The following is a 24,998-nucleotide window of genomic DNA, read 5'->3' as shown; positions in this document are numbered from 1 at the left end:
AAACAGAAAAACCCAAAGGGTCCATCATTGCACATGCCCGAATGAGTAGAAGGAAAGTCTATAGGTAAAGTGTCAGTGCATATAACCTCAATAGAGTGGTAAGATCGCCATTCCAAGCAAATTTCTGTAATAGTAGCAAAAGGAAAACATCAGGAGGGCAGAGCTTACCAGAGACAGCACGAGAGAGGACCCTGGGCCAGGTGTAGGCAGACCCCGACGCGCATTTTGCGTGGCAGAAGCACCGTTTTATCAAGGAGAATAAGGATTCTAGGAAGAGCAGGACTTTTTATGGCCATGTGACTGGACATGTGAAGTCCGTATGGCCAATGGTAGTGGTTATAAAGGCGCATGCGCTCCGCACTGCTCAGGTCCTGAACAATGCATCAGAGCATCAGACATTCCTGCCCACACCCGGGGGCAAGAAAATTGAACCCCAGGCGTGCGAGAAAGGTATACTAGACGCGCCAATGCATGTCGGAAGCACCGAGCGCCGGGGTGCATGCGCACTCCCACATCACCGCTAATGATGTGAAAACAGGGGAAAGACATGCTAGAGGATGTAACCCACCTATGAGTATCGAAAAACGACAAGCCCACTATCACACTAAAAGTCACCATTGATGTAAATAAGGATGTTTGAGAATATTATTAATATATAAAGTCGTATTAATAAGTACATATAGTCACAAATGAACTGACACAATAACAGTGACATAGAGGACAAAAAGACATATATATATCAAGGGGAATAAGTATTCTAGGAAGAGCAGGACCTTTTATGCCCATGTGACCGGACATGTGACGTCCGTATGGCCAATGGTAGTGGTTATAATGGCGCATGCGCACTGCACTGCTCAGGTCCTGAACAATGCATTACAGCATCAGACATTCCTGCGCACACCCGGGGGCAAGAAAATTGAACCCCAGGCGTGCGAGGAAGGTATACTAGAAGCGCCAATGCATGTCGGAAGCACTGAGCGCTGGGGAGCATGCGCATTCCCTCAACACCGCCAATGATGTGAAAACAGGGGAAAGACATGCTAGAGGATGTAGCCCACCAATGAGTATCGAAAAACGACAAGCCCGCTATCACACTAAAAGTCACCATTGATGTAAATAAGTCCGTATGGCCAATGGTAGTGGTTATAAAGGCGCATGCGCTCCGCACTGCTCAGGTCCTGAACAATGCATCAGAGCATCAGACATTCCTGCCCACACCCGGGGGCAAGAAAATTGAACCCCAGGCGTGCGAGAAAGGTATACTAGACGCGCCAATGCATGTCGGAAGCACCGAGCGCCGGGGTGCATGCGCACTCCCACATCACCGCTAATGATGTGAAAACAGGGGAAAGACATGCTAGAGGATGTAACCCACCTATGAGTATCGAAAAACGACAAGCCCACTATCACACTAAAAGTCACCATTGATGTAAATAAGCGTCGGGGTCTGCCTACACCTGGCCCAGGGTCCTCTCTGGCTCTGCCTCTGGTAAGTTCTGCCCTCCTAATGTTTTCCTTTTGCTACTATTACAGAAAGTTGCTTCAAATGGCGATCTTACCACTCTATTGAGGTTATATGCACTGACACTTTACCTATAGACTTTCCCTCTACACATTCGGGCATGTGCAATGATGGACCCTTTGGGTTTTTCTGTTTCTACCCTGTAACTTTATCCCATGTAATATCTTATTGCTATTTTTGTTTATATATTTGTTACTGTTACTAATAAAAATACTTTTTTTTACTATTGATACCTAGTTGCTCCGTTTTCTCCTCTTTTCATGATTTTTGGAGTGGGTACTTTCTCTTTCTTGTGGGGAGGTTCTTCCTATCCCCATTTTCCATGACATTGAATATGTCACTGAGGTTTTTGCATTTACAGATTATTGCATTAGTATAGAAATGTATATATAAGCTTCCAGTGTTATTGAGCATACATGAATCTGGCTCTTTAGAAATTCAAAGAACGAAGAATTATCCAGATTAACTGTAGCTATTATCAGTCCCAACATAAAATGCAAAAGTGTCCATAAATCAGAAGTTTGCGTTAAAGACACAATTTAAGGGTATGTGGACACGCTGCGGATTTTGCTGCGGATCTGCAGCGTTTCCGCAGCTGCGGATCCGCAGCAGTTTCCCGTGCATTTACAGGACAATGTAAAGCTATGGGAAATGAAATCCGCAGTGCACGTGCTGCGGAAAAAACGCGCGGAAATGCAGCAGTTTATTTTCCGCAGCATGTCAATTCTTTGTGCGGAATCCACAGCGGTTTTTCACCTGCTCCAATGGGAAACTGCAGGTGAAAACCCGCAGCGGAAACTGCAATAAAAACTTCGATAAATCTGCAGTAAAAACCAAAGCAGTTTTACACTGCGGATTTATCAAAACCGCTGCGGAAAATTCCGCAATGGAATCCGCAGCGTGTGCACATGGCCTGAAAATTATGATTTTTGTTTAGTGAAGAACGATGATAGGTGGTTGGTGGAAATCCTCACGGTTCCATGCTCTGAGTCAGGAACCACCCAGGTAAGATGAGACACGTCAATATATTCAACACACAATCCATTTCAGGGACGATCCGTCCCCTTCATCAGGTGTTACAAAATGTATGCCATGCTCAGTGTTTAAAGAGACAGGCACTGAAGTGATTGGCTGATAAATAATTGCATACAGACTTTAAAAATCATGAATATACATAAAACTTACATAATTACAAATCATATAGAACAAAACAATAATACAAATTAATAGTGCACTAAAATTAATTGTTAGAGAGAGGAGAAAAAATATGAAAAATAAATAAATAAATAAAATATATATAAATACAATTCAAATACTCCTAAGATCCCATCCCCCTGGGCGGCCCCTTTAGATTTGGATCAAAGATTGTTTGCAGGACTTACTTGTGTTTAGAGACAGAACCCATAAATGTAATAATGTAATACGATTATCAATACTAAAGTTCAATCCCTTTGGATGCAAAGTCGATGTATATATCCCGAAGGAGTCTCTGTTATTAAGCCTCTGTATCTGATCCGGACTGGTCTCAGGTATATATTCAAAATTGGTCAAACGTAAATTATGAGGTCTTTTTTGGTGATCTATTAGGAAATGTCTCAACAGGATACGATAGGTTGTATGTATGTTGCCTGTAGCTGTTCATTCTTGTGTGAACCTGCTGTGTGGTACGTCTCAGATATTGGAGACTGCACCCACATTCCAACAGGTAAACAGCGAATGACGTACCACAGGTCAGATGTTAATAAACCTCAAAAGTTTCTACAGTCACCCTTGAAACTGCCTGCTGAGGCATTTCCTAAAGTATCACCAAAAAAGGCCTGATAATTTAGGTTTCAATTACCTTTTGTTACAATTAGTTTTAAGTGTATTATTGATTTGCATTATTGTTTTTTCTTATAGGATTTGCAATCATCTAAGTTTTATGAATATTTATGATTTTTAAAGCCTGCACGCAATTAATTATCAACCAATTAAGTCAGTGCCTGTCTCTTTAAAGTACTGAGCATGGTATACATTTTGTAATCAACTGATAAGGGGGTGGATAGTCCCTAAAATGCGATGTGTTAAATAAATCTACTTCTCCCATCTGACCTGGGTGGGTCCTGAGTGTGTGGCACCCTGGGGATTTCCACCGCCCACCTTTCATCATTCTTCACTGTATCACGAATCCTGAGCAGGATACCAGGAGCGGGCAGAAGGTGCTGCTGCACTCCAGGACCACTGTCATTTCACCGCCTAGCATCATTGTTGTGCCTGGCATACACAACTACCAGAAGTGAGTTGAATACCCTTTAACCCTCCACTTGTGTGTTGTGACATTCTTCACATGGAGCGCCATCTCTTTTGGTTTATTTTCACGTGATTTTTTATTTAGAGAGACTTAAATGGGTCTTCCCATGAATAAAGTACATTTTAATCAATAGATCTTGGAATAAAAAAAAATGCCAGAATTTGATGTGTTAAAAAATGTTCCTGTGCTTAATTTTATCTGTGTGAGATAATTTTATAAATGTGCCCCTGCTGTGTACTGTGTAATGGCTGTGTCTGACCGTGCAGGGACATGGTCTGATCATACCATAGCTCCTCGGCAAGGGAGTAAGAAAAAGAGTATATAGACATTACAGCATGGGATCACAGCTGGTTCTTTCTGTGAGGTAAAACATTTTCCTGCCTGTTTTACCTCACAGAGTGAATAAGCTGTGATCCCACTGAGCTCTGAACTTGCAGAGCCACAAGAAGAGCAGGAAAAACATAACAGTGGTTCACAGAAAGAAAAAGAAAGGAGAGGAAAAGATCAAAAAAGAGTTTGTGACTATTTGTATGTGGGTAGCTGACTGAATTAACACATTTCTCAGCATTGATCAATAGCTTCAAAATGGAGCATCCATGGCTTCTCTAACAAGTGTATATGTGTGATGATTCCAGTCAAGCTTGATGAATATCCAAGTAAGAGGGCCACAATTTCACAGTAATGGATGATTGAGCTTATAGTGCCTGAGGTTTTTTTTGTAAATAGACAAATCATTAAAATAATTATAATTATATTTATTTGTACAATTAAATACAGAATTATTTATTTTTCAGGAATTTAAATATGATCGTTTTGTTGAGCATGGAAAGGAAAAAACAGCCTTTTTCAAAAAGGGCAAAAAACTCAAAACATTCTTGATGCCGTTTGGTTCTGGAGCCACCAAATGCCCTGGCCGCTTCTTCGCAGTGAACGAAATAAAACAGTTTCTTGCCATTCTTGTCATGTATCTGGATATGGAACTACTTGACTACAAACGAATTGGCCAGGATAACAGTCGCTCAGGACTTGGAATACTTCTGCCTGATTCGGATGTGGACTTTAGTTATAAGCCGCGGAAATTTGATGATTGATTTTCCTATTTCTCTTTTGTGCTTTAAACTCCAATTTATGATTATCAGTCTAATTCCATGTCCTCATTAGATTTACAAAATTTACAATAAGACACTGTGAAATCTGGGAGAATCGAAGCTCCACATAGAATTGTAATTTATCAAGTTAGCAAATTTTATTCATTGCCTTTCCTTTTAAAATTCAAAATGGCAGACCCTTCATTACTTAAGACAACTCGAAATTGTAGAACTAGTTCATGGTTAAAATGGCAGTGCTAGATTTTTGACAAGCAGACAATTTATTGGATAAGGACACTCTTGGGAACAGATCTTAAACTTAATTGTATGCATTTTAGGCTAGAAATTATTTTAGCAATTGGGTTTCATTAAAAATTTTACACAGTCTCTTTGTTTCCCTATAAATTTCTGGCTGCTGAAAAAGTTAACTGAGAATCTATCAGTCAGTTTCTTCTCACAGAAAAGTTTGTAATTCTTTTATCTGTCTTTTCTTGAGCTCCTCTCACCTGAATTATAATTACAAAATTGAGCTGAACTTTGACTTAATCTGTAATCATAAATCAGCACAGGTGAGCCCAGAAAAAGACAGTTCAAAGAATGATGTGACAAACAGATTAGTCGATAACCAATCCATCAGCAACACACAGATTTTAAAAGGCCAATGGCGCAAACATTCAAAAATTATAATTAGACCAAATTGAAAAATGTTTTTGCCCACAATGCACTCATTTAAGTAAACAAAAATGTCCCCAAAAGTTACCATATCCTCTCATTTCTGCTTTCTAGGAAATCATATATTTAAAGGGTAACCCCACCCAAAGTGAAAACTATTTTATCTGCGGACCATTTCTTTTCTCCCAAGTTACAGTCTAATTATCAGTCTCTGCCAAGGACTGACTGTGACCAGGGTTGTTGGAGTGGACCCAATTGTATGACACTAATTTTGTATACTCTGTTATTTTCTAGAAAAGCAGTGACAACTGGTCCCAGTCACTATTCAGCTTAAATTTTAAAAAAAGTAGAGTGAATGTAATATTGTTTTTTTAAGCATACTAAGTGCACAATTCTGTTATGATTCCTTTTGTTATATCTTTATTGCATTGGGATATCCGTTTTTAGTTTAATATAAAGTTTTGAATGTCTGGCAGTTTACAATAGCTTGGTTTAAAGGGAATCTGTAACCAGGTTTTTGTTATGTAATTTGAGACAAGCATGATGTAGAGACAGAGACCCTGATTCAACTGATGTTTGACTAGCTGGTTGCTGCTTACTTTTTTAGATCTACTACTGCAGATCTACCAGTTTTCTGAATGCTGAGCTCTGTGTAACCCCACCCACATCACTGATTGGCAGCTTTCTGTATACACTGTGTATAGGCAGAAAGCTGCCAATGAGTGGTTGGGGGTGGGGTTATATATAGCTCATGGATTTGGAAGACTACATGGCACAAGACAACTAGCCTTCTAGTGATAATCTCCTGTTGATAGAATGCTGATTTTATTGAAATTGTAGCAAGCAGCCTGGTAAGTAACACATCACAGGAATAAGGGTCTCTGCCCCTACAGTATTCTGCTCTCAGATTATGTAGAAAAAAACTGATAACAGATTCCCTTTAAAGGCTTTACTGCATACTGTTTCTACACTGAACTCCATTGTAAAGTAGTGCTCTTAAGCTCTGTCTAATGGCAACTGTAGGAAGACAGATTTCTTGTCATTTATGTATATGGCTATGGGATCTCTAAATCAGGAAAATGTCACAATATGTGAAGAATGTACTAAGTGCAGAAATTAGAACACATGTTAAAAAGGTGGATATTTACATTAATAAGTAACTATTTAATCATATTTTTCAATTTAAAAATTGTGTAAGCGAAGATAAGGACATTTCTAATATATCTTATTACTGAAAATGATCCCTTCTCAACTTACTAGATCCTTCTCCTCCTCACTCTCCTATGCCTCATCCCTCACTTACTCCTCCTCCCTCTCCTATGCCTCCTCCCTCCTAGTCTCACTCCCTGTCTCCTGCACTGATCATTCAATCCTGAATCACAGCTATTTTCCACCTTCAGTTTGCAGTTTACTGATACATCAGGTTATAATTGATTTCTATAGAAGTTAATGGAAGGGGAACAACTGCAAATGAAATAAAGAAACTCAAACATGCACTGCTGCTTCTAGCCAGTGCCCAATTGTCTCATCCCAGGGCTGTATTCACAGCAATACTGCACAGTACTGCTCATTACTGCACTCTTCACTTAGCAGTCTACAGTCATCCTCAACACCAAGAAAGCTCCCACTGCATACGTAAAATATTTCCATGAACTCCCACTTACCAGACAGATACCAATTTGGTCTCTTTTCAGCAGCATACGTATATTGGGGGTTTATGTATTTTTACTACATGGAATAGCACAACCAGCTTCATTATAAAACACAGTGAAGTTCAGTAAAAAAAATGTACAGCTCTGGCAAAAATTAAGAGACCACTGCAAAATGTTCAGTTTGTCTGATTTTTCTCTTTATAGGTATATTTTTGGAGTAAAATGTAAATTCTTCTTTTAGTCTATAAACTTCTGGCAACATGTCTCTGAATTTAAGAGCAATAAATTTGGTATTTTTTTCTGTCAAAGGAAAATGGTCAAAATAAAAAAAAAAAACAGTGCTTTCAGACCTCAAATAATGCAAAGAAAACAAGTTCATAATCATTTAGACACAACAATACTAATGTTTTAACTCAGGAAGAGTTCAGAAATCAATATTTTGTGGAATAACCATGATTTTTAACCACAGCTTTCATGCGTCTTGGAAAGCTTTCCACCAGTCTTTCACACTGCTTCTGGCGCAAAAATAAAAGCAGTTCTTCTTTGTTTGATGGCTTGTGACTATCCATCATCCTCTTGATTACATTCCAGAGGTTTTCAATGGGGTTCAGGTCTGAAGATTGGGCTGACCATTACAGGGATTCGATGTGGTGGTCTCTTAATTTTTGACAGAGCTGTATATGCCGTTTGGTGTTTTTATAGTGCATCGCTATGGATGACCAATGCATAAAATCTATACATTGGGAGATATTCCAGTGTATGCATTTAATGGAAGGAAGAGACATGTGGTAGAAAGAGCAAAATGTCCTCCATGCTGCTGCTGCTTTTGTACGTTTGCTGTAGGGAGTAAGGGATCCTCTTCTCTGGGTGTGCTGAACAGGAAAAACATCATGACAGTTAGCAGGGCTGGCGTCAGCACCCGGGCAAGTGCCGGGGCCCTGAGCAGGCAGGGGGCCCACTCGCCGTCGAGGATACTGGCGTGCTATAGTGCCGGCCCCCATGAGTGGACCCCCCGCCTGCTCCGGGCCCTGGCACTTGCGATACTTACCTCTCCCGGTTCCAGCGCTGCAGCGTCTTCCATCCTCTGACTGTGACGTTCAGGTCAGAGGGCGCGATGATGTCACCAGTGAGCGTGACATCATTTTTTTTTTTTAATATTTGGAGCAATATATGGGGACCATCAGAAGGGGCCCAAATGTGGAGCATTATATGGGGCTAATTCTATATGGAGCATCTTATGGGGCCAAAAATATAGGGAGCATCTTATGGGGCCAATTCTATAGGGAGCATTATATGGGGCCAATTTAATATGGAGCATCTTATGGGGCCAATTCAATATGGAGCAGTATATGGGCCAATTACATATGGAGCAGTATATGGGGCCAATAATATAGGAAGCATCTTATGGGACTAATGATATATGGAGCATTTTATATGGCCAATTATATATGGAGCATTATATGGGGCCAATTATTTTATTTTATTTATTTATTATATGGGCCCATTCTGTATGGAGCAATATATGGGACTCAGTATACTGTATGGGGCCGATCATATACTGTATGGAGCATTATATGAGGCCCATTATATATGGAGCAATAGATGGGGCCCATCATATACTGTATGGAGAATTATATGTGGCTCACTATACTGTATGGAGCATTATATGGGGTCAATTCCGTATGGAGCAATATATGCGGCTCATTCTGTATGGAGCACTCTGTGGTGCCCATTATACTGTATGGAGTATTATATGTGGCTCATTGTTCTGTATAGAGGACTATGTGGTGCCAATTATACTGTATGGAGCACTATATGGGGCCATTATACTGTATGTGGCAATATATGAGGCTCATTATTCTGTATAGAGCAGAGGTGTCAAACTGCATTCCTCGAGGGCCGCCAACAGGTCATGTTTTCAGGATTTCCTTGTATTGCACAGGTGATAATTTAATCACCTGCACAGAATGATTCCAGCATCTTGTGGAATGCTAAGGAAATCCTGAAAACATGACCTGTTGGCGGCCCTCGAGGAATGCAGTTCGACACCTCTGGTATAGAGGACTATACTGTTTGGTTTCTGAGCTAATGTTGAATGTACAATAGATATCACTCATGTAATATAAGGCTGCTTTCACACTAGCATCGGTACGGGCCCGTCGCAGTGCGTCGGGCCGACGTACCGACGCATGCTGTGAAATAAATGCCTGACGTGGGCAGTGGAAGCAATCTTACGACGCTTCCGCTGCCCCATTGCAAAGTCCGGGGAGGAGGGGGCGGAGTTTCAGCAAATGGTGGACTCGACGCACAAAAAAACGTTACATGTAACGTTTTTTTGTGGCGGCGGTCCGCCAAAACACGACGCAACCGTCGCACGACGGTTGCGACATGTGGCAGTATGTCGCAATGCGTCGGTAATGTTAGTCTATGGGGAAAAAACGCATCCTGCAGACAACTTTGCAGGATGTATTTTTTCTCCTGAACGACGCATTGCAACGTATTGCAAACTACGCTAGTGTGAAAGTAGCCTAAGAAGTAAGTGAAATCTTTGGCATTGTACTATACCTTTATTTCTCTGCCATATCGGTGCATTATGAATTGTGGTATGTGTTAAAGGGGCCCACTGGGACTCTTTCGCCCAGCGCCCATGAAAACCTGGAGCGGCCCTGGCAGTTAGTCTCAGTTCACTCTGAAGAGGAGTTCGGGGACAACTGAACATTAGTGATGGGTAGTGTTGAGCATTCCGATACCGCAAGTATCGGGTATCGGCCAATACTTGCGGTATTGGAATTCCGATACCGAGATCCGATACTTTTGTTGTATCGGGAATCGGTATCGGGATTAATATCAATGTGTAAAAGAAAGAATTAAAATAAAAAATAGGGATATACTCACCTCTCCGACGCAGCCTGGACTTTACCGCCGTAACCGGGAGCCGTTGTACCTAAAAATGCGTGCTTGAAGGGCCTTAGATGACTTCACGGCGCTCTGATTGGTCCGTAGCGGTCGTGTGACCGCTACGCGACCAATCACAAAGCAGTGACGTCACCTAAGGTCTTTCAAGCGCTTGAAAGACCTTAGGTGACATCACTGCTTTGTGATTGGTCGCGTAGCGGTCACGCGACCGCTACGCGACCAATCAGAAGCTGCGGACGTCTTCTAAGGTATTTCAAGCGCTTGAAAGACCTTAGGGTGACGTCATGGCTTTGTGATTGGTCGCCTAGCGGTCACGCGACTGCTATGGACCAATAAGAGCGCCGTGACGTCATCTAAGGCCCTTCAAGCGCGCATTCTTAGGTACAATGGCTCCCGGTTACGGCGGTAAAGTCCAAGGCGCGTCAGAGGGTGAGTATATCCCTATTATTTATTTTAATTCTTTCTTTTACACATTGATATGGATCCCAGGGCCTGAAGGAGAGTTTCCTCTCCTTCAGACCCTGGGAACCATACAGGATACCGTCCGATACTTGGTGTCCCATTGACTTGTACTGGTATCGGGTATCGGTATCGGATTAGATCCGATACTTTGCCGGTATCGGCCGATACTTTCCGATACCGATACTTTCAAGTATCGGACGGTATCGCTCAACACTAGTGATGGGTCTTGCAGAGGGGGGAAACTGATGAAAAATGCTGCATACAAGTCATTTAAAAGGGTTGTTCACTACTGAGACAACCCCTTTTCACTCTGAATATTTGCCCCCATTAACTAAAAACACTTATACTCACCTCCCATGACAGCACTGTTCCAGCGATATCGGCACTCGTGTTCCCGGGGCTCACGTGAAGTTGCTATGTCATGTGAGCCCTGTGCCCAATCAGCGCTGGTGTCACTGTCACCACCTTCTGACATGTAAGTGATCAACAGTAAGTGAGGGTCAGTCGCAACTCTCACTTCCTGTTGATTACTTAAAACGTCTGAAGGTGGTGACAGTGACGCCAGCGCTGATTGGATGCAGGGCTCACATGACATAGCAACTTCACGTGAGCCCCAGTAACGCGAGCGCCGATCCCACTGGAATGGCACCTGCAGGGGAGGTGAGTGTAGGTGTTTTTATTTTAACAGGATCACGCTGAATTTTCCATCTTGGGTGGAGTGACTCTTTCAAAACACATCATAAAAATACCCTTCAATAACGTCATTTCCTGATTAGCTCAGAACTTCATTTTGGCCGATTTTTGGCCTAATATATTGAACTGTGTATTCCATGACCTTCTTTACAACAGGTCGTGCACAGCCAATATCTATATCCATAGCCAGCATAGGAAACCGTTTTTGTCTCATCATTACTTATTGTGAGAGCTCCTGGTCTTTAGACACGAGCAGGTAACTTTTTTTTTGCAGGTTTTTTTAGTATATTACATTTATTTGGCTTCCATGCCCCATAGCTAGGAAGGAAGAGGAAGACTCAGGCTTTTTATATGGAGAGCATTGGCCTCATGCAATAAGCAGACAGCAGGCTGCAGGTATTAGGGCCGGTGCAGAGGAAACATTGGAAGTCAACAGATTGCTGTTCATATGTTACTGAGGCTTTTGTCTTTGAAAACAGAAAAACAATTGATTGCTATGGATAACATTCTTCTATTTTTCCTTGAACTCATTTTGAAAAATCTCCCCATTATGCTTAAAAATGATTAAAAGGAAAACAATGACCTCAAGTTTTAGGGGTTTTTTTTTCTGTTAATGTGTACTTTAAAACTAAATTCTAATAGCCACTGAAAATGTAAAGAATAAAAAATGTAATTTCTGTTACTTTGAAAAAAATTTAAAATTTATATAAAAAAATAAAACAGTGATTTAAATAAATTAAATATAAAAAAGACCAAAAAATGTTACTCTTTATGAAATAATTTTGACAAGTTGATTCATGAAAGCATTATGACTTTACACTGTTAGGCTATGTGCACACGTTGCGGATTGGGGTGCAGAATTTTCTGCACAAAATCCGCATCTCCTGGCAGAAACCTCAGGTGCAGATTTTTTTACCACTGAGGATTTCTATAATGTAAGGGTGCAGAAACGTTGCAGATCCACACAAAAGAAGTGACATGCCCTTCTTTTCTATCAGCAGCGTTTCCGCACGGATTTTTCCGCACCATTAGCACAGCTTTTTTTTCCCCCTATTGATTTACATTGTACTGTAAATCACAGTGCGGAACTGCAGTGTTTCTGTGCGGAAAAATCCGCTGCGGATCTGCACCAATTCCGCATCGTGTGCACATAGCCTAAGATGACAGGGTACTTAGATTTGTGGTTGTCTGCGTCCGCTTAGTGCAGCTTGCTAAATGTCCTTAATAGCATTTCCCATTAAAAAAAAAATTCAAATTAAAAATAATCCTTAATAACTTTAAGAGTTGAGTTGTCATCTTCTGTCAGGTTGTTGTAGTTTCTGTTAAGCTTTTTATTAGTCAAAGGAACCTCATCGCCCATTGAAACTGTCCATTAAATTTTTTAGGAAGTTGGGGGGGATTTGAAAATCCAAATAATTAAGCATTTTATGGAAAGAATGCGCTCACATTTTTCTACTTTTTGTATCTCACTGATGGACTCAAAACAGTAAAAATGGCCCCTCAAAGGGGTTTTATGTAATAAAAACCTAATCACTATGTAATGAACCATTACGCGAAACTCTAATCTAGTCTTTCACTTTTTAACCTTTTTAGTCTTTGCTGTCAGTGAATAGAAACAAAGGTTTCCTCAAACCTATTTTCATCATCTCCAACTGACCAGGTACATGACTTGTTGATTAGGTCTCAAATTAAGACCTCGTTCAGACAAGCGTATTATACATATGTGTGTACTACGGTCAGCACACAGATAGCATGAGGACCCCTTGTCGCCGGTGTGATGGTGAACGTGGACGATTTTCCGCATGGACCAAAAAGTGCAGTATGCACTATGCCGGGTGAATTTATGGTCCAGACTACTGCATCTAAATAGTAGCCAGCTCCTGCTCTCGTTCACTATGTAGGCAAAAGCATAGAGCCAGTCATGTCCCTAATTTTCTGGGGGGCATGTTCCAACAAGCCAAGCAACAATACGTACATTTGCTGTCCATGTTCAAATCAGGTATCACAATATGGACATGCGGATGGAATACAATTAACCATAAATGAAAATGATCATTTTTTTCTGGATGAAAATTGGACAATTTTCGTATACTTGTCTGAACATGGCCTAAACAATGCATCAGTTGAACATAAAGCAAAAAATATTAGAAGTTATATCTTACGTCCAGCAAACTAGCCTAAAAAAGGTCGGGTTTGTTAACACTTTCATAAAAAGAGTTGCTTTTTTGTTGTTGTCTGGGTGTACATATGATGATGACTGGGGATTAAATGATCTATGATATATGGAATACATGTTTGTTATTAGTCAGGATTTATGTAATACATTATATACAATATTTTTGATAATCTCTCTGATAATTAAAAATAGATTTCAATGAATAAAAATGTGAAGTATGTAATAAATGGGAATTTGTTCAACGTAATGAAATTACAGATATGGGAACATGACAAATTTATAGATATTCAAAATTTGAAAAATCGATATGATTTGACAAAATGTGCTGTTTAGATAAAATTGTTTCTGGGTTACATTTTAAACTGACTTTGACTCTGTATCCACCATTTCTAGAAAGCCTTTTTCTTCCATTGGTCTCGCTTTGTTTCTTCCAGACAATCCTTCTTCGGGGAGTCCTTGGTATCAATCAAACATTCTGTCTGCTATTCTAAAGCTATGTTCAGTTTATTTTGAGTCTTTCAAATACAATGGCCTCATAGGTCACATAAGGAATCAGAAGCATCTGAAAGGAGGTGTGCGCCTCCATGTGTGCCTCACAACAAATCTTACTCCAATCATGACTTGGAGTAAGATTTGGGGCAGCAAACGCTGTAGCTCCTCATAAATTTGATGAGTGGAGGGTGCAGTGCCCCTTCATGCCTCAGATCCACCCTCTTTGTAGGAGCTAGACAAAAATCATGTGAGAATGACTAAAGCCACAAAGTTTTAGCGCGGCCTCGAATTTTCTAAAAACTTTGCGACTTTTCAAAGCCCTCAATGTCAGAATTCTGGCATCAAAGCTTTGATGAATCAGACCCAATGAGTTTTCTACTGGAAACGGCTTCTGGATAGGCTACTTTTTGGGATTAGTTTTTGGAGAAGTTTTTCATTTCCTGAAGAGAGGTTTTTTGTTCCTGCAACAAGTTATGCCGCCTTTTGATTGGACAGTGCCAAGTTTCTGGTGAATTTCATCAGGAGTCGCTTCAAAGAAGTATCATTCGCTTTCTTTTTCAACCAGTCATTTTTCAAAACCTTAAGAGGAAAATATAAAGACTGAATAAATGAATAGGAAAGTGGTTTTACAAAAGAGATTAACTGGAAGGGTTTTCCTAGTATATTTGAAGTGATATTTTAGGCATTTTTCAAAGTGGACTTGCTGCAAAAAACATCTCAAATAACTCTGTGTGAGCATCATCTAAAAGTAATTCTGTTGTATCTCTGCAAATAATAGCAGAATCTCTTTTTGAAGAGGAAACAATATTGTTTTAAAGAAGCCCTCCTTCTCCCATGAAGGTTTTTATCGTTTTCATATATTGCAGTGATTATATTATACAGCACTTTGTACTTACAATTGCTCATTTTGCCTTTCTGCCCAATTAAATATTCTCTTTTCTCTGCTCTATGTAGAAACAGGAAGTCTATTGTCCCTGTGTTTATCATTCCCCTCTTCAACTCCTGACCCGGCTGGTCTCTGCTCCTCCCCCCGATAGAGACTTTTGCAGTGACTTATGAGTCATGAAAATTGACCTCCTATCTCTACATAGAGCTTAGAAGGATTCAGATAGTCAGTTTTCAATCACTTGATGTCAGAGCCCTAATGGAAAAGAGAAGAATTAGCTGGGTAAAAGGGCAAAAAGAGCAAAAGTAATTAAAGAGTGCTATATAATATGATGACTGCAATAAATTAGGAGGAAAAACATTTTGATGCTAATGCTTTTTTAATCATTGTGTGCTATTGTTTCATTTCAAAGAGGTTTCAGAGGTGTTGCATTTTCATGATTTACATTGCCGCCACCTCAAAATACAACTTCAAGATAAAATACAGAATCTCTTTCAGAAGAGGAAAACTAGTAGTTGACTTAATGTGCCTGCATTTTCTTTAAAAAGATGTTTTGCGTTTATTGAGTTTGTATTTTAGTGTTTACTTTTAATTAAACTATTAAAAGGTTTGTGAGGAGGGTTAAACAACTTGATATTGTGTGCATCAGCTGAGTTTTAGGTCTGTTACCTTGGTGGATTCCATCTTGATCCACCATAGAAGTCCAATATGCAATAATGATCCAAGACAAAGCCAAATAAATGTTTCAAAACTTTATTGTGGACAACAAACGCACATTACAGCTGCCGTAATTTGTGCTGCACAATAAAGCATTGACTTTTTTTGAGGACATCGGAACCTTTTGCATATCAGATTGGGAAAATAAAAAAAGCCAAAATGACACCACCTATTTCCTGCCGCTCTTCTTCCTCGGACCCCATCTCCCCATCAGTCCTCACTTTGTTTTGCCGTGATAAAATAACTGTCCACACTCAGTCACTGGGCGCTGAAGTGACCCAGGCGGATTCTACCGAGAGATCATCCCTTCATCTGAAAGTAGAGGATAGTGTGCGAATGAGCAGAGCCAGGACTGGACTTGCTTCTGTTATCTATGGTTAACAATTTCTGAGTAAAACATTTTTAAGATTACCATTTGACCTCAAAGACCTGTTTACTGTGTTAAAGGAATTAGTCTGCAGACCTAGGTTGCTCTTACTCATCGTGACCATAACAATGCAAAGGCGCGTTCCTAATGTGGCCGAGAGCAGCGTTGGAATATAGAGGGGTACGATTTGCAGATGACAGTCGCTGAAAGCAATTTCATTGTTACTGGCCACTAAGTGATCTGCCTCTTTGCTGCATACTGACTTATCCAACAATGATTTTGACCTTATCGTACCTACACTGCAGTATGATGTGGTCCTCCATGCTCGAAAAAGACGTATGACGGGTAGTATTGAGCGATACCTTCCGATATGCAAAGGTATTGGTATCGGATTGGATCAGCCGATATCCAAAAAATATCGGATATCGCCGATACCGATACCCAATACCAATGCATATCAATGGGACACAAAATATCGGAATGGTTCCCAGGGTCTGAAGGAGAGGAAACTCTCCTTCGGGCCCTGGGATCCATATTCATGTATAAAATAAAGAATAAAAATAAAAAATATTGATATACTCACCCCTCCGGCGGCCCCTGCTCTTAGCGGTGCCTCCGTTCCTAAGAATGCAGAGTTAAGGACCTTCGATGACGTCGCGGCTTGTGATTGGTCACGTGACCGCTCATGTGACCGCTCACGCGACTTATCACAAGCTGCGACGTCATCGAAGGTCCTTCACTCCATGCATTCTTAGGAACGGAAGCATCGCTAAGAGCAGGAGCCGCCGGAGGGGTGAGTATTTCAATATTTTTTATTTTTATTATTTATTTTTTACATGAATATGGATCCCAGGGCCTGAATAAGAGTCTCCTCTCCTCCAGACCCTGGTAACCATAGGCACCGCACACTTCCGATTCCGATTTCCGATATCGCAAAAATATCAGAACTCGGTATCGGAATTCCGATACAGCAAATATCGGCCGATACCCGAAATTTGCAGTATCGGAATGCTCAACACTAATGACGGGTTGAAACGTCGAATACCTTATTTGGTAAAATAAAGATGTTTTGATGTTCATCACCTGCTGGATGCTGTCTTCTATTTTCCTGTACATTCTGTATCCCAGTGGGGTCCTTGAATTTTGGACCTTGCATCTTTATACAGGAGAATGCCCTGATCTGCTCTTTTGTCCTTTGTAATAACCCCACACGTTTGTTGGCCACCATATTGTCAGTACAGTCTTAAGTTGTTTTATAAATGGCTACTGAACGGTATATTTATCTTTCAGCTACTCGTGTTTAAAGAAAAATTCTACTTGCTGTCCCTGCTTTACTAGTTCCTCATTTAGGGGACATTTCCACTTCATGCCACCTATTCTGATTGACCTCAGCCTGCAAGACTCATCATTTTTCTTCATGCAAAAAGTTAAGAATACAGTTAACAATGTCCAGAACTATTACTGGTGCTTTATCTATGGGAATAGTTCATGAAGTAGGACAAATCTGAAATTCATTAAACACAAAATATACATTAAAGGGAATATGTCAGCAGGTTTTGCTATGTAATCTGAGGACAGCATGAGGTAGGGGTTAAAACACAGAATTCAAGGATGTGTCACTTATCAAGCTGTGCACTGTTGCTTAATTACAATGAAGGTTTTATCATTAGGATATTATCATTGACAGGTCTGATGTGCACGCAACCACAACAGCTAATTCGACTCCACCCCCTTCTGCGATAAACAGCTCACTGTCAATAGACAATGTACATATAGAGCTTGTTGTGGGTGGGGTTAGCTGTGGTGTGGGCGGGGTTAGCTTTCTTTTCTATGCTGCATTTCTAAATCTAAAAACTCTTATTGTGTCAGAACGGCTGCACCCAGTCATCTAAGTCAGTCTTCCCAACTCCAGTCCTCAAGGCCCACTAGCAGGTCATGTTTTCAGGATTTCCTTTGTATTGCACAGGTGATGCAATTTTCACCTGGGCAATGCTAAGGAAATCCTGAAAACATGGCCTGTTGGTTGGCCTTGAGGACTGGAGTTGGGGAACCCTGATCTAAGTGATGCATCTTTGGATTCACATCTCTTTCCCTACATCAGGCTTCTCTCAGATGAGGCAGCAAAAACCTGCTGACAGATTCCCTTTAACTAGTTTGCTTTAACTTTAAAATTTCCATCAACAGCATTTTTCAATCATGTACGACCAATTTAAAGGGGCTACAGGAAATTGTTGATTTACTTTTGTAATCTATAATGAAGATAATTTTATTTTTCCATGTTAATGTTTGTTTTATTTAGTCAAAGATAATAAATTCTTATGTATTGTGTTTTAAAATTAATTAATTATTTTCTGATTGCAATAAACTGCACACTGTTGTATCATATCTGTGTCCAAGGCTTTATTAAATCAAATGGTTACGGGCACATAAATAGTCACTTTAGAAAAACTAAAGAAGTATGAAATATATTGCATTTCTTATGTATTTGATAGTAGTTTTCTTCCGTCCCTCCCTCCCCTGCTACTTTTAACCCTCCCTCCTTTCCTTCCTTCCTGCCTTCCTTCCCTTTGTTTAGGAGTGTATCAGCATGGCTGCCATATTCCATAACACAGTGTCACCCCGATCTAGGGGTTGTTTTGGGTATTGCAGGTTAGCTCTATTGAAGTGAAGTGGTGCAGATCTTCAACACCACACACGACCTGTAGACAGGGGTGGTACTATTTGGGCTTTTGGAAGCAGACAGCCAAGCTTTGCTACTCTTTAACAACCCCTTTGAGTTTTCTTCCTTCCATTTCTATACCTTTTTTTTATCTTTGACTTTAACCCCTTACTGACCTCGGACGGGATAGTACGTCCGAGGTCAGCTCCCCTGTTTTGATGCAGGGCTCCGCGGTGAGCCCGCATCAAAGCCGGGACATGTCAGCTGTTTTGAACAGCTGACATGTACCCGCAATAGCGGCGGGTGAAATCGCGATTCACCCGCCGCTATTAACTAGTTAAATGTCGCTGTCAAACGCAGACAGCGGCATTTAACTACCGCATCTGGCCGGGCGGCCGGAAATGAGCGCATCGCCGACCCCCGTCACATGATCGGGGGTCAGCGATGCTTCTCCATTGTAACCATAGAGGTCCTTGAGACCTCTATGGTTACTGATCGCCGGTAGCTGTGAGCACCACCCTGTGGTCGGCGCTCACAGCACACCTGATTTTCTACTACATAGCAGCGAACAGCAGATCGCTACTATGTAGCAGAGGCGATCGTGCTGTGCCTGCTTCTAGCCTCCCGTGGAGGCTATTGAAGCATGGCAAAAGTTTAAAAAAAAGTTAAAAAAATGTGAAAAAAATAAAAAATATATAAAAGTTTAAATCACCCCCCTTTCGCCCCAATCAAAATAAATCAATATAAAAAAAATCAAACCTACACATATTTGGTATCGCCACGTTCAGAATAGCCCGATCTATCAATTAAAAAAAGCATTAACCTGATCGCTAAACGGAGTAACGAGATAAAAAATCGAAATGCCAGAATTACGTTTTTTTTGGTCGCCGCGACATTGCATTAAAATGCAATAACGGGCGATCAAAAGAACATATCTGCACCAAAATGGTATCATTAAAAACTCCAGCTCGGCATGCAAAAAATAAGCCCTCAATCGACCCCAGATCGTGAAAAATGGAGACGCTACGAGTATCGGAAAATGGCACAATTTTTTTTTTTAGCAAAGTTTGGAATTTTTTTTCACCACTTAGGTAAAAAATAACCTAGTCATGTTAGGTGTCTATGAACTCGTAGTGACCTGGAGAATCATAATGGCAGGTTAGTTTTAGCATTTAGTGAACCTAGCAAAAAAGCCAAGCAAAAAACAAGTGTGGGATTGCACTTTTTTTGCAATTTCACCGCACTTGGAATTTTTTTCCCGTTTTCTAGTACACGACATGGTAAAACCAATGATATCGTTCAAAAGTACAACTCGTCCCGCAAAAAATAAGCCTTCACATGGCCAAATTGACGGAAAAATAAAAAAGTTATGGCTCTGGGAAAGAGGGGAGTGAAAAACGAACACGGAAAAACTAAAAATCCCAAGGTCATGAAGGGGTTAAAATTGATAGATTTTTTTACTCACATTGTTTTTTTCTGACTTAGAGCCATTTTCACCCTTTTATTGTATGCTGCAGCTAGTGGTTCCCACACAGCACTGTACTATCATAGCCTAGTGATGATCTATACACAGGAATGTAATATACAGCTGCCTACTCTAATAGCTGGGATCGGAAGTCAGTTTAATAGTTATTTTGTTTGTTTTTTAAAATCAACACAAAAAGAATAAATAGTTAAAATGTAGGTACCTGAAAAAGGTTGCTTGTTTAATCTCTTCCTAAAATGACCATGACAACTAAGTGTTCAAACAGACGTGAAGGGTTTCCATCCATTACCCTATCCCTATCCTTTAAATGATCGGTGCCAATGGGTTGTCACTAGTGTTGAGCGATACCGTCCGATACTTGAAAGTATCGGTATCGGAAAGTATCGGCCGATACCGTCACAGTATCGGAATCCAATCCGATACCGATACCCGATACCAATACAAGTCAATGGGACTCATGTATCGGACGGTATCCCTGATGGTTCCCAGGGTCTGAAGGAGAGGAAACTCTCCTTCAGGCCCTGGGAACCATATAAATGTGTAAAAGAAAGAATTAAAATAAAAAATATCGCTATACTCACCTGTCCGACGCAGCCGGGACTTCAGCGAGGGAACCGGCAGCGTTGTTTGTTTAAAAATCGCGCTATTACTTGGTTACGTGAATTCCCGGCTTGTGATTGGTCAGGTCGGCCATGTTGCCGGGACGCGGACCAATCACAGCAAGCCGTGACGAAATTACGTCACGGCTTGCTGTGATTGGTCCGCGTCCCGGCAATATGGCCGCCCTGACCAATCACAAGCCGGGACGTCACGGGAGGCTGGACACGCGCTCATTTTAAAATGGGCGCGTGTCCAGCCTCCCGTGACGTCACGGCTTGTGATTGGTTGCGCCGCGATCAACCAATCACAAGCCGGGAGGCTGGACGCGCTCATTTTGAAATGGGCGCGTGTCCAGCCTCCCGTGACGTCACGGCTTGTGATTGGTTGCGCCGCGATCAACCAATCACAAGCCGGGAGGCTGGACGCGCTCATTTTGAAATGGGCGCGTGTCCAGCCTCCCGGCTTGTGATTGGTTGACCGCGACGCAACCAATCACAAGCCGTGACGTCACGGGAGGCTGGACACGCGCCCTTTTTAAAATGAGCGCGTTTCCAGCCTCCCGTGACGTCACGGCTTGTGATTGGTTAATGGCGGCCATGTTGCCGGGACGCGGACCAATCACAGCAAGCCGTGACGTATTTTCGTCACGGCTTGCTGTGATTGGTCCGCGGCCCGGCAACATGGCCGCCCTGACCAATCACAAGCCGGGACTTCGCGTAACCATGTAAAAGCGGGAATTTTAAACAAACAACGCTGCCGGTTCCTGCGCTGAGGTCCCGGCTGCGTCGGACAGGTGAGTATAGCGATATTTTTTATTTTAATTCTCTATTTTACACATTTTAACATTAATGTTGTTCCGATACCCGATACCCGATACCACAAGAGTATCGGAATCCCGGTATCGGAATTCCGATACAGCAAGTATCGGCCGATACCCGATACTTGCAGCATCGGAATGCTCAACACTAGTTGTCACAGCATCTGAAAGAATAATGGAGGACTGTAAAATTGCAATACACAACTGGGAAGAAATATGGCAGTGTATTGCAGAAGTGAATCACTATACAATATTAAAAGAAAAAAGAAAATAAATAAGAAAAAATATATATATATATAAATAGGTAATCAAAAAACATAAAAGTTCCTACTTCCCCATTTTGTCTATTCTGTAAATACATTTTTATAGCAAAATTAAAACCCAATAGGAATTTTAATTTTGTGAAACATATACTTCCTATAAAACTATTATTTTATTAATTATATTAAAATTTACCAACAAAAATTGACATACAGTACATAAAAAAGGAGCTCAAGATATTAGGTCTTAATAGACCTATCATACAATATTGTAGTCCAAAAAATGTGGATATAAATTAATCCACCTAAAAAATGCAATGGAACACCATTCACCTGGTGAATTCCTGATCTAGTAGCCTAAACTGGTACTGCCTAGCCGCGAAGGTTGGCACTCAATGCAGGATGAGATTTGGCAGCCCCGATCAAATGGTGGCTCTCACAACCGTGGCACACGCTGCAAATATGTTTCCTGCAGCGGTGCTCCAGGTGCGCCGAACGTCTGTGGAGAAAATCTAAACTACCCGAAAATTTCATCCATTATAAGTTCATGCTTAAAACATACAACTCTGCCCTTCACCTCTCCAAATAAACCTATTTCAACACCCTCATCACCTCACTGTCCAACAACCCTAAATGTTGTGGATTCTGTTTGTGGGCTCCCTCTGGTGGTTGCTGCTGGTACTGGGTGACTTTGGTGGGTTGCGGCCTTTGGTTTCCACCTGTCCATCAGAGGCTGGGTGTTTCCTATTTTACCTGGCCTTTCTGTCATTCCCTTGCCGGCTATCAATGTATTCAGATGTGCTCTGTTTGGTTCCTGCCTACCTGCTCCCAGATCTTTCAGGATAAGCTAAGTGCTGATTTTCAGTTGTTTGGTTTTTTGTCCAGCTTGCTTATTATGTCTCTATGCTAGCTGGTAGCTCTAGTGGACTGAGGTTCTCCCCATGTGCCATGAGTTGGCACATGGGTTCTTGTAATCTCAGGATGGTATTTTTGATTAGGGTTTTTTGCTGACCGCTCAGTCCCCTTTTGTATCTTTCTGCTTTCTAGTTTACAGCGGGCCTCAATTTGCTAAAGCTATATATATCATCTCTATGTGTGTGCCTTCCTCTCATTTCACCGTCAATACATGTGAGGGGGCAACTATATCTTTTGGGGTTCATTCCTCTGGAGGCAAGTGAGGTCTTATTTTCTCTGCAGTACTAGTTAGCTCTTAGGCTGGTGCGTGGCGTCTAGAACCAACGTAGGCACGCTCCCTGGCTATCTCTAGTTGCGTTTGTCAGGCGTAGGGCAGCAGTCAGCCCAGGTTCCATCACCCTAGAGCTCGTCCGTTATTTACTTGTACTTTGTTTGTCCTGTGCTATCCCTAGCCATTGGGGATTCATGACAGTATAGCCGGCCCACAAAGTGTTAATATTTGGGGCTGAAGCAGGAGAAATAGAAGTGTTTAAGGGAAATTTTTTTTTTTTTTTTTCCCTTCAGAGTTTTGCTGCCTAGCCCTTAATTGCTGTCTAGCTGCTTCTTACCTCCTCTTAACCCTTGAATGGCTCTGATCTTAGCTGTTTAACATGGATGTCCAGAGTTTGGCTTCCAGCCTGAGTAATCTCGCGGCAAAAGTTCAAAACATACAGGATTTTGTTGTTCACACTCCCATGTCTGAACCTAGAATTCCTATTCCAGAGTTCTTTTCTGGAGATAGATCTACCTTCCTGAATTTCAGGAACAATTGTAAATTGTTTCTTTCTTTAAAATCTCGCTCCTCTGGAGACCCTGCTCAACAGGTCAAGATTGTAATATCTTTCCTGCGGGGCGACCCTCAGAATTGGGCATTTGCATTGGCACCAGGGGATCCTGCATTGCTCAGTGTGGATGCGTTTTTTCTGGCATTGGGATTGCTCTATGAGGAACCTAACCTGGAGATTCAGGCTGAAAAGGCTTTATTAGCCCTCAGGGGCATGATGAAGCGGAAATATATTGTCAAAAATTTCAGAAATGGTCTTTCTGAGGCCATTAAGGATATTATGGTGGGGTTCCCTACGCCTACAGGTCTGAATGAGTCTATGGCTATGGCCATTCAGATTGATCGGCGTTTACGGGAGCGCAAACCCGTGCACCAGTTGGCGGTGTCTTCTGAACAGGCACCTGAGACTATGCAATGTGATAGAATTCAGTCCAGAAGTGAACGGCAAAATTATAGGCGGAAAAATGGATTGTGTTTTTATTGTGGTGATTCAGCTCATGTTATATCAGCATGCTCTAAACGCACAAAAAGGGTTGATAAATCTTTTGCCATTGGTACTCTACAGCCTAAGTTCATTTTGTCTGTGACTCTGATTTTTTCACTGTCTTCCATTTCCGTCGATGCCTATGTGGATTCGGGCGCTGCCCTGAGTCTTATGGATTGGTCATTTGCTAAACGCTGCGGTTTTAGTCTGGAGCCTCTGGAAGTTCCTATTCCTCTGAAGGGAATTGACTCTACACCATTGGCTATGAATAAACCGCAGTACTGGACACAAGTGACCATGCGCATGACTCCCGTTCATCAGGAGGTGATTCGCTTCCTTGTACTGTATAATTTACATGATGTACTAGTGCTTGGTCTGCCATGGTTACAAACTCATAATCCTGTCCTGGACTGGAAAACAATGTCTGTGTTAAGCTGGGGATGTCAGGGGGTTCATGGTGATGCACCTCCGATTTCAATTGCTTCATCTACTCCTTCTGAGATCCCTGCGTTTTTGTCTGACTATAGGGATGTTTTTGAGGAGCCTAAGCTCAATTCGCTCCCTCCTCATAGAGAGTGTGACTGTGCTATAGAATTGATTCCTGGCAGTAAGTTCCCTAAGGGTCGTTTATTTAATCTGTCACTGCCAGAGCATACTGCTATGCGGAATTATATTAAGGAGTCCTTGGAAAAGGGACATATTCGTCCATCTTCGTCCCCTCTGGGAGCAGGTTTTTTTTTCGTGGCAAAAAAAGATGGTTCCCTGAGGCCTTGTATAGATTATCGCCTTTTGAATAAGATTACAGTCAAATATCAGTATCCATTGCCATTATTAACTGATTTGTTTGCTCGCATTAAGGGGGCTAGGTGGTTCACTAAGATAGATCTTCGCGGTGCGTATAATCTGGTGCGGATAAAACAGGGTGATGAGTGGAAAACCGCATTTAATACGCCTGAGGGCCATTTTGAGTATTTGGTAATGCCTTTTGGACTCTCCAATGCTCCGTCAGTCTTTCAGTCCT

General features: G+C 41.4%; 1 protein-coding gene across 1 annotated transcript in view; it reads left to right on the top strand.

Annotated features, from left to right (window-relative positions):
* Positions 1 to 8,695, top strand: part of CYP7B1 (cytochrome P450 family 7 subfamily B member 1) — a 316,577-nt gene extending 307,882 nt beyond the window's left edge. Inside the window, exon 6 of the mRNA XM_077270580.1 lies at positions 4,607 to 8,695. Coding sequence (XP_077126695.1) covers positions 4,607 to 4,903 — 297 coding nt within the window. The 3' untranslated portion in view covers positions 4,904 to 8,695. The remainder of the gene's footprint in view (positions 1 to 4,606) is intronic.
* Positions 8,696 to 24,998: the final 16,303 nt, after the last annotated feature.

This window comes from Ranitomeya variabilis, chromosome 6, assembly GCF_051348905.1.
Source record: "Ranitomeya variabilis isolate aRanVar5 chromosome 6, aRanVar5.hap1, whole genome shotgun sequence".
Lineage (NCBI taxonomy): Eukaryota > Metazoa > Chordata > Amphibia > Anura > Dendrobatidae > Ranitomeya > Ranitomeya variabilis.
Note: the sequence above shows the minus strand (reverse complement) of the source record. Positions and strands in the feature narration are given on the sequence as shown.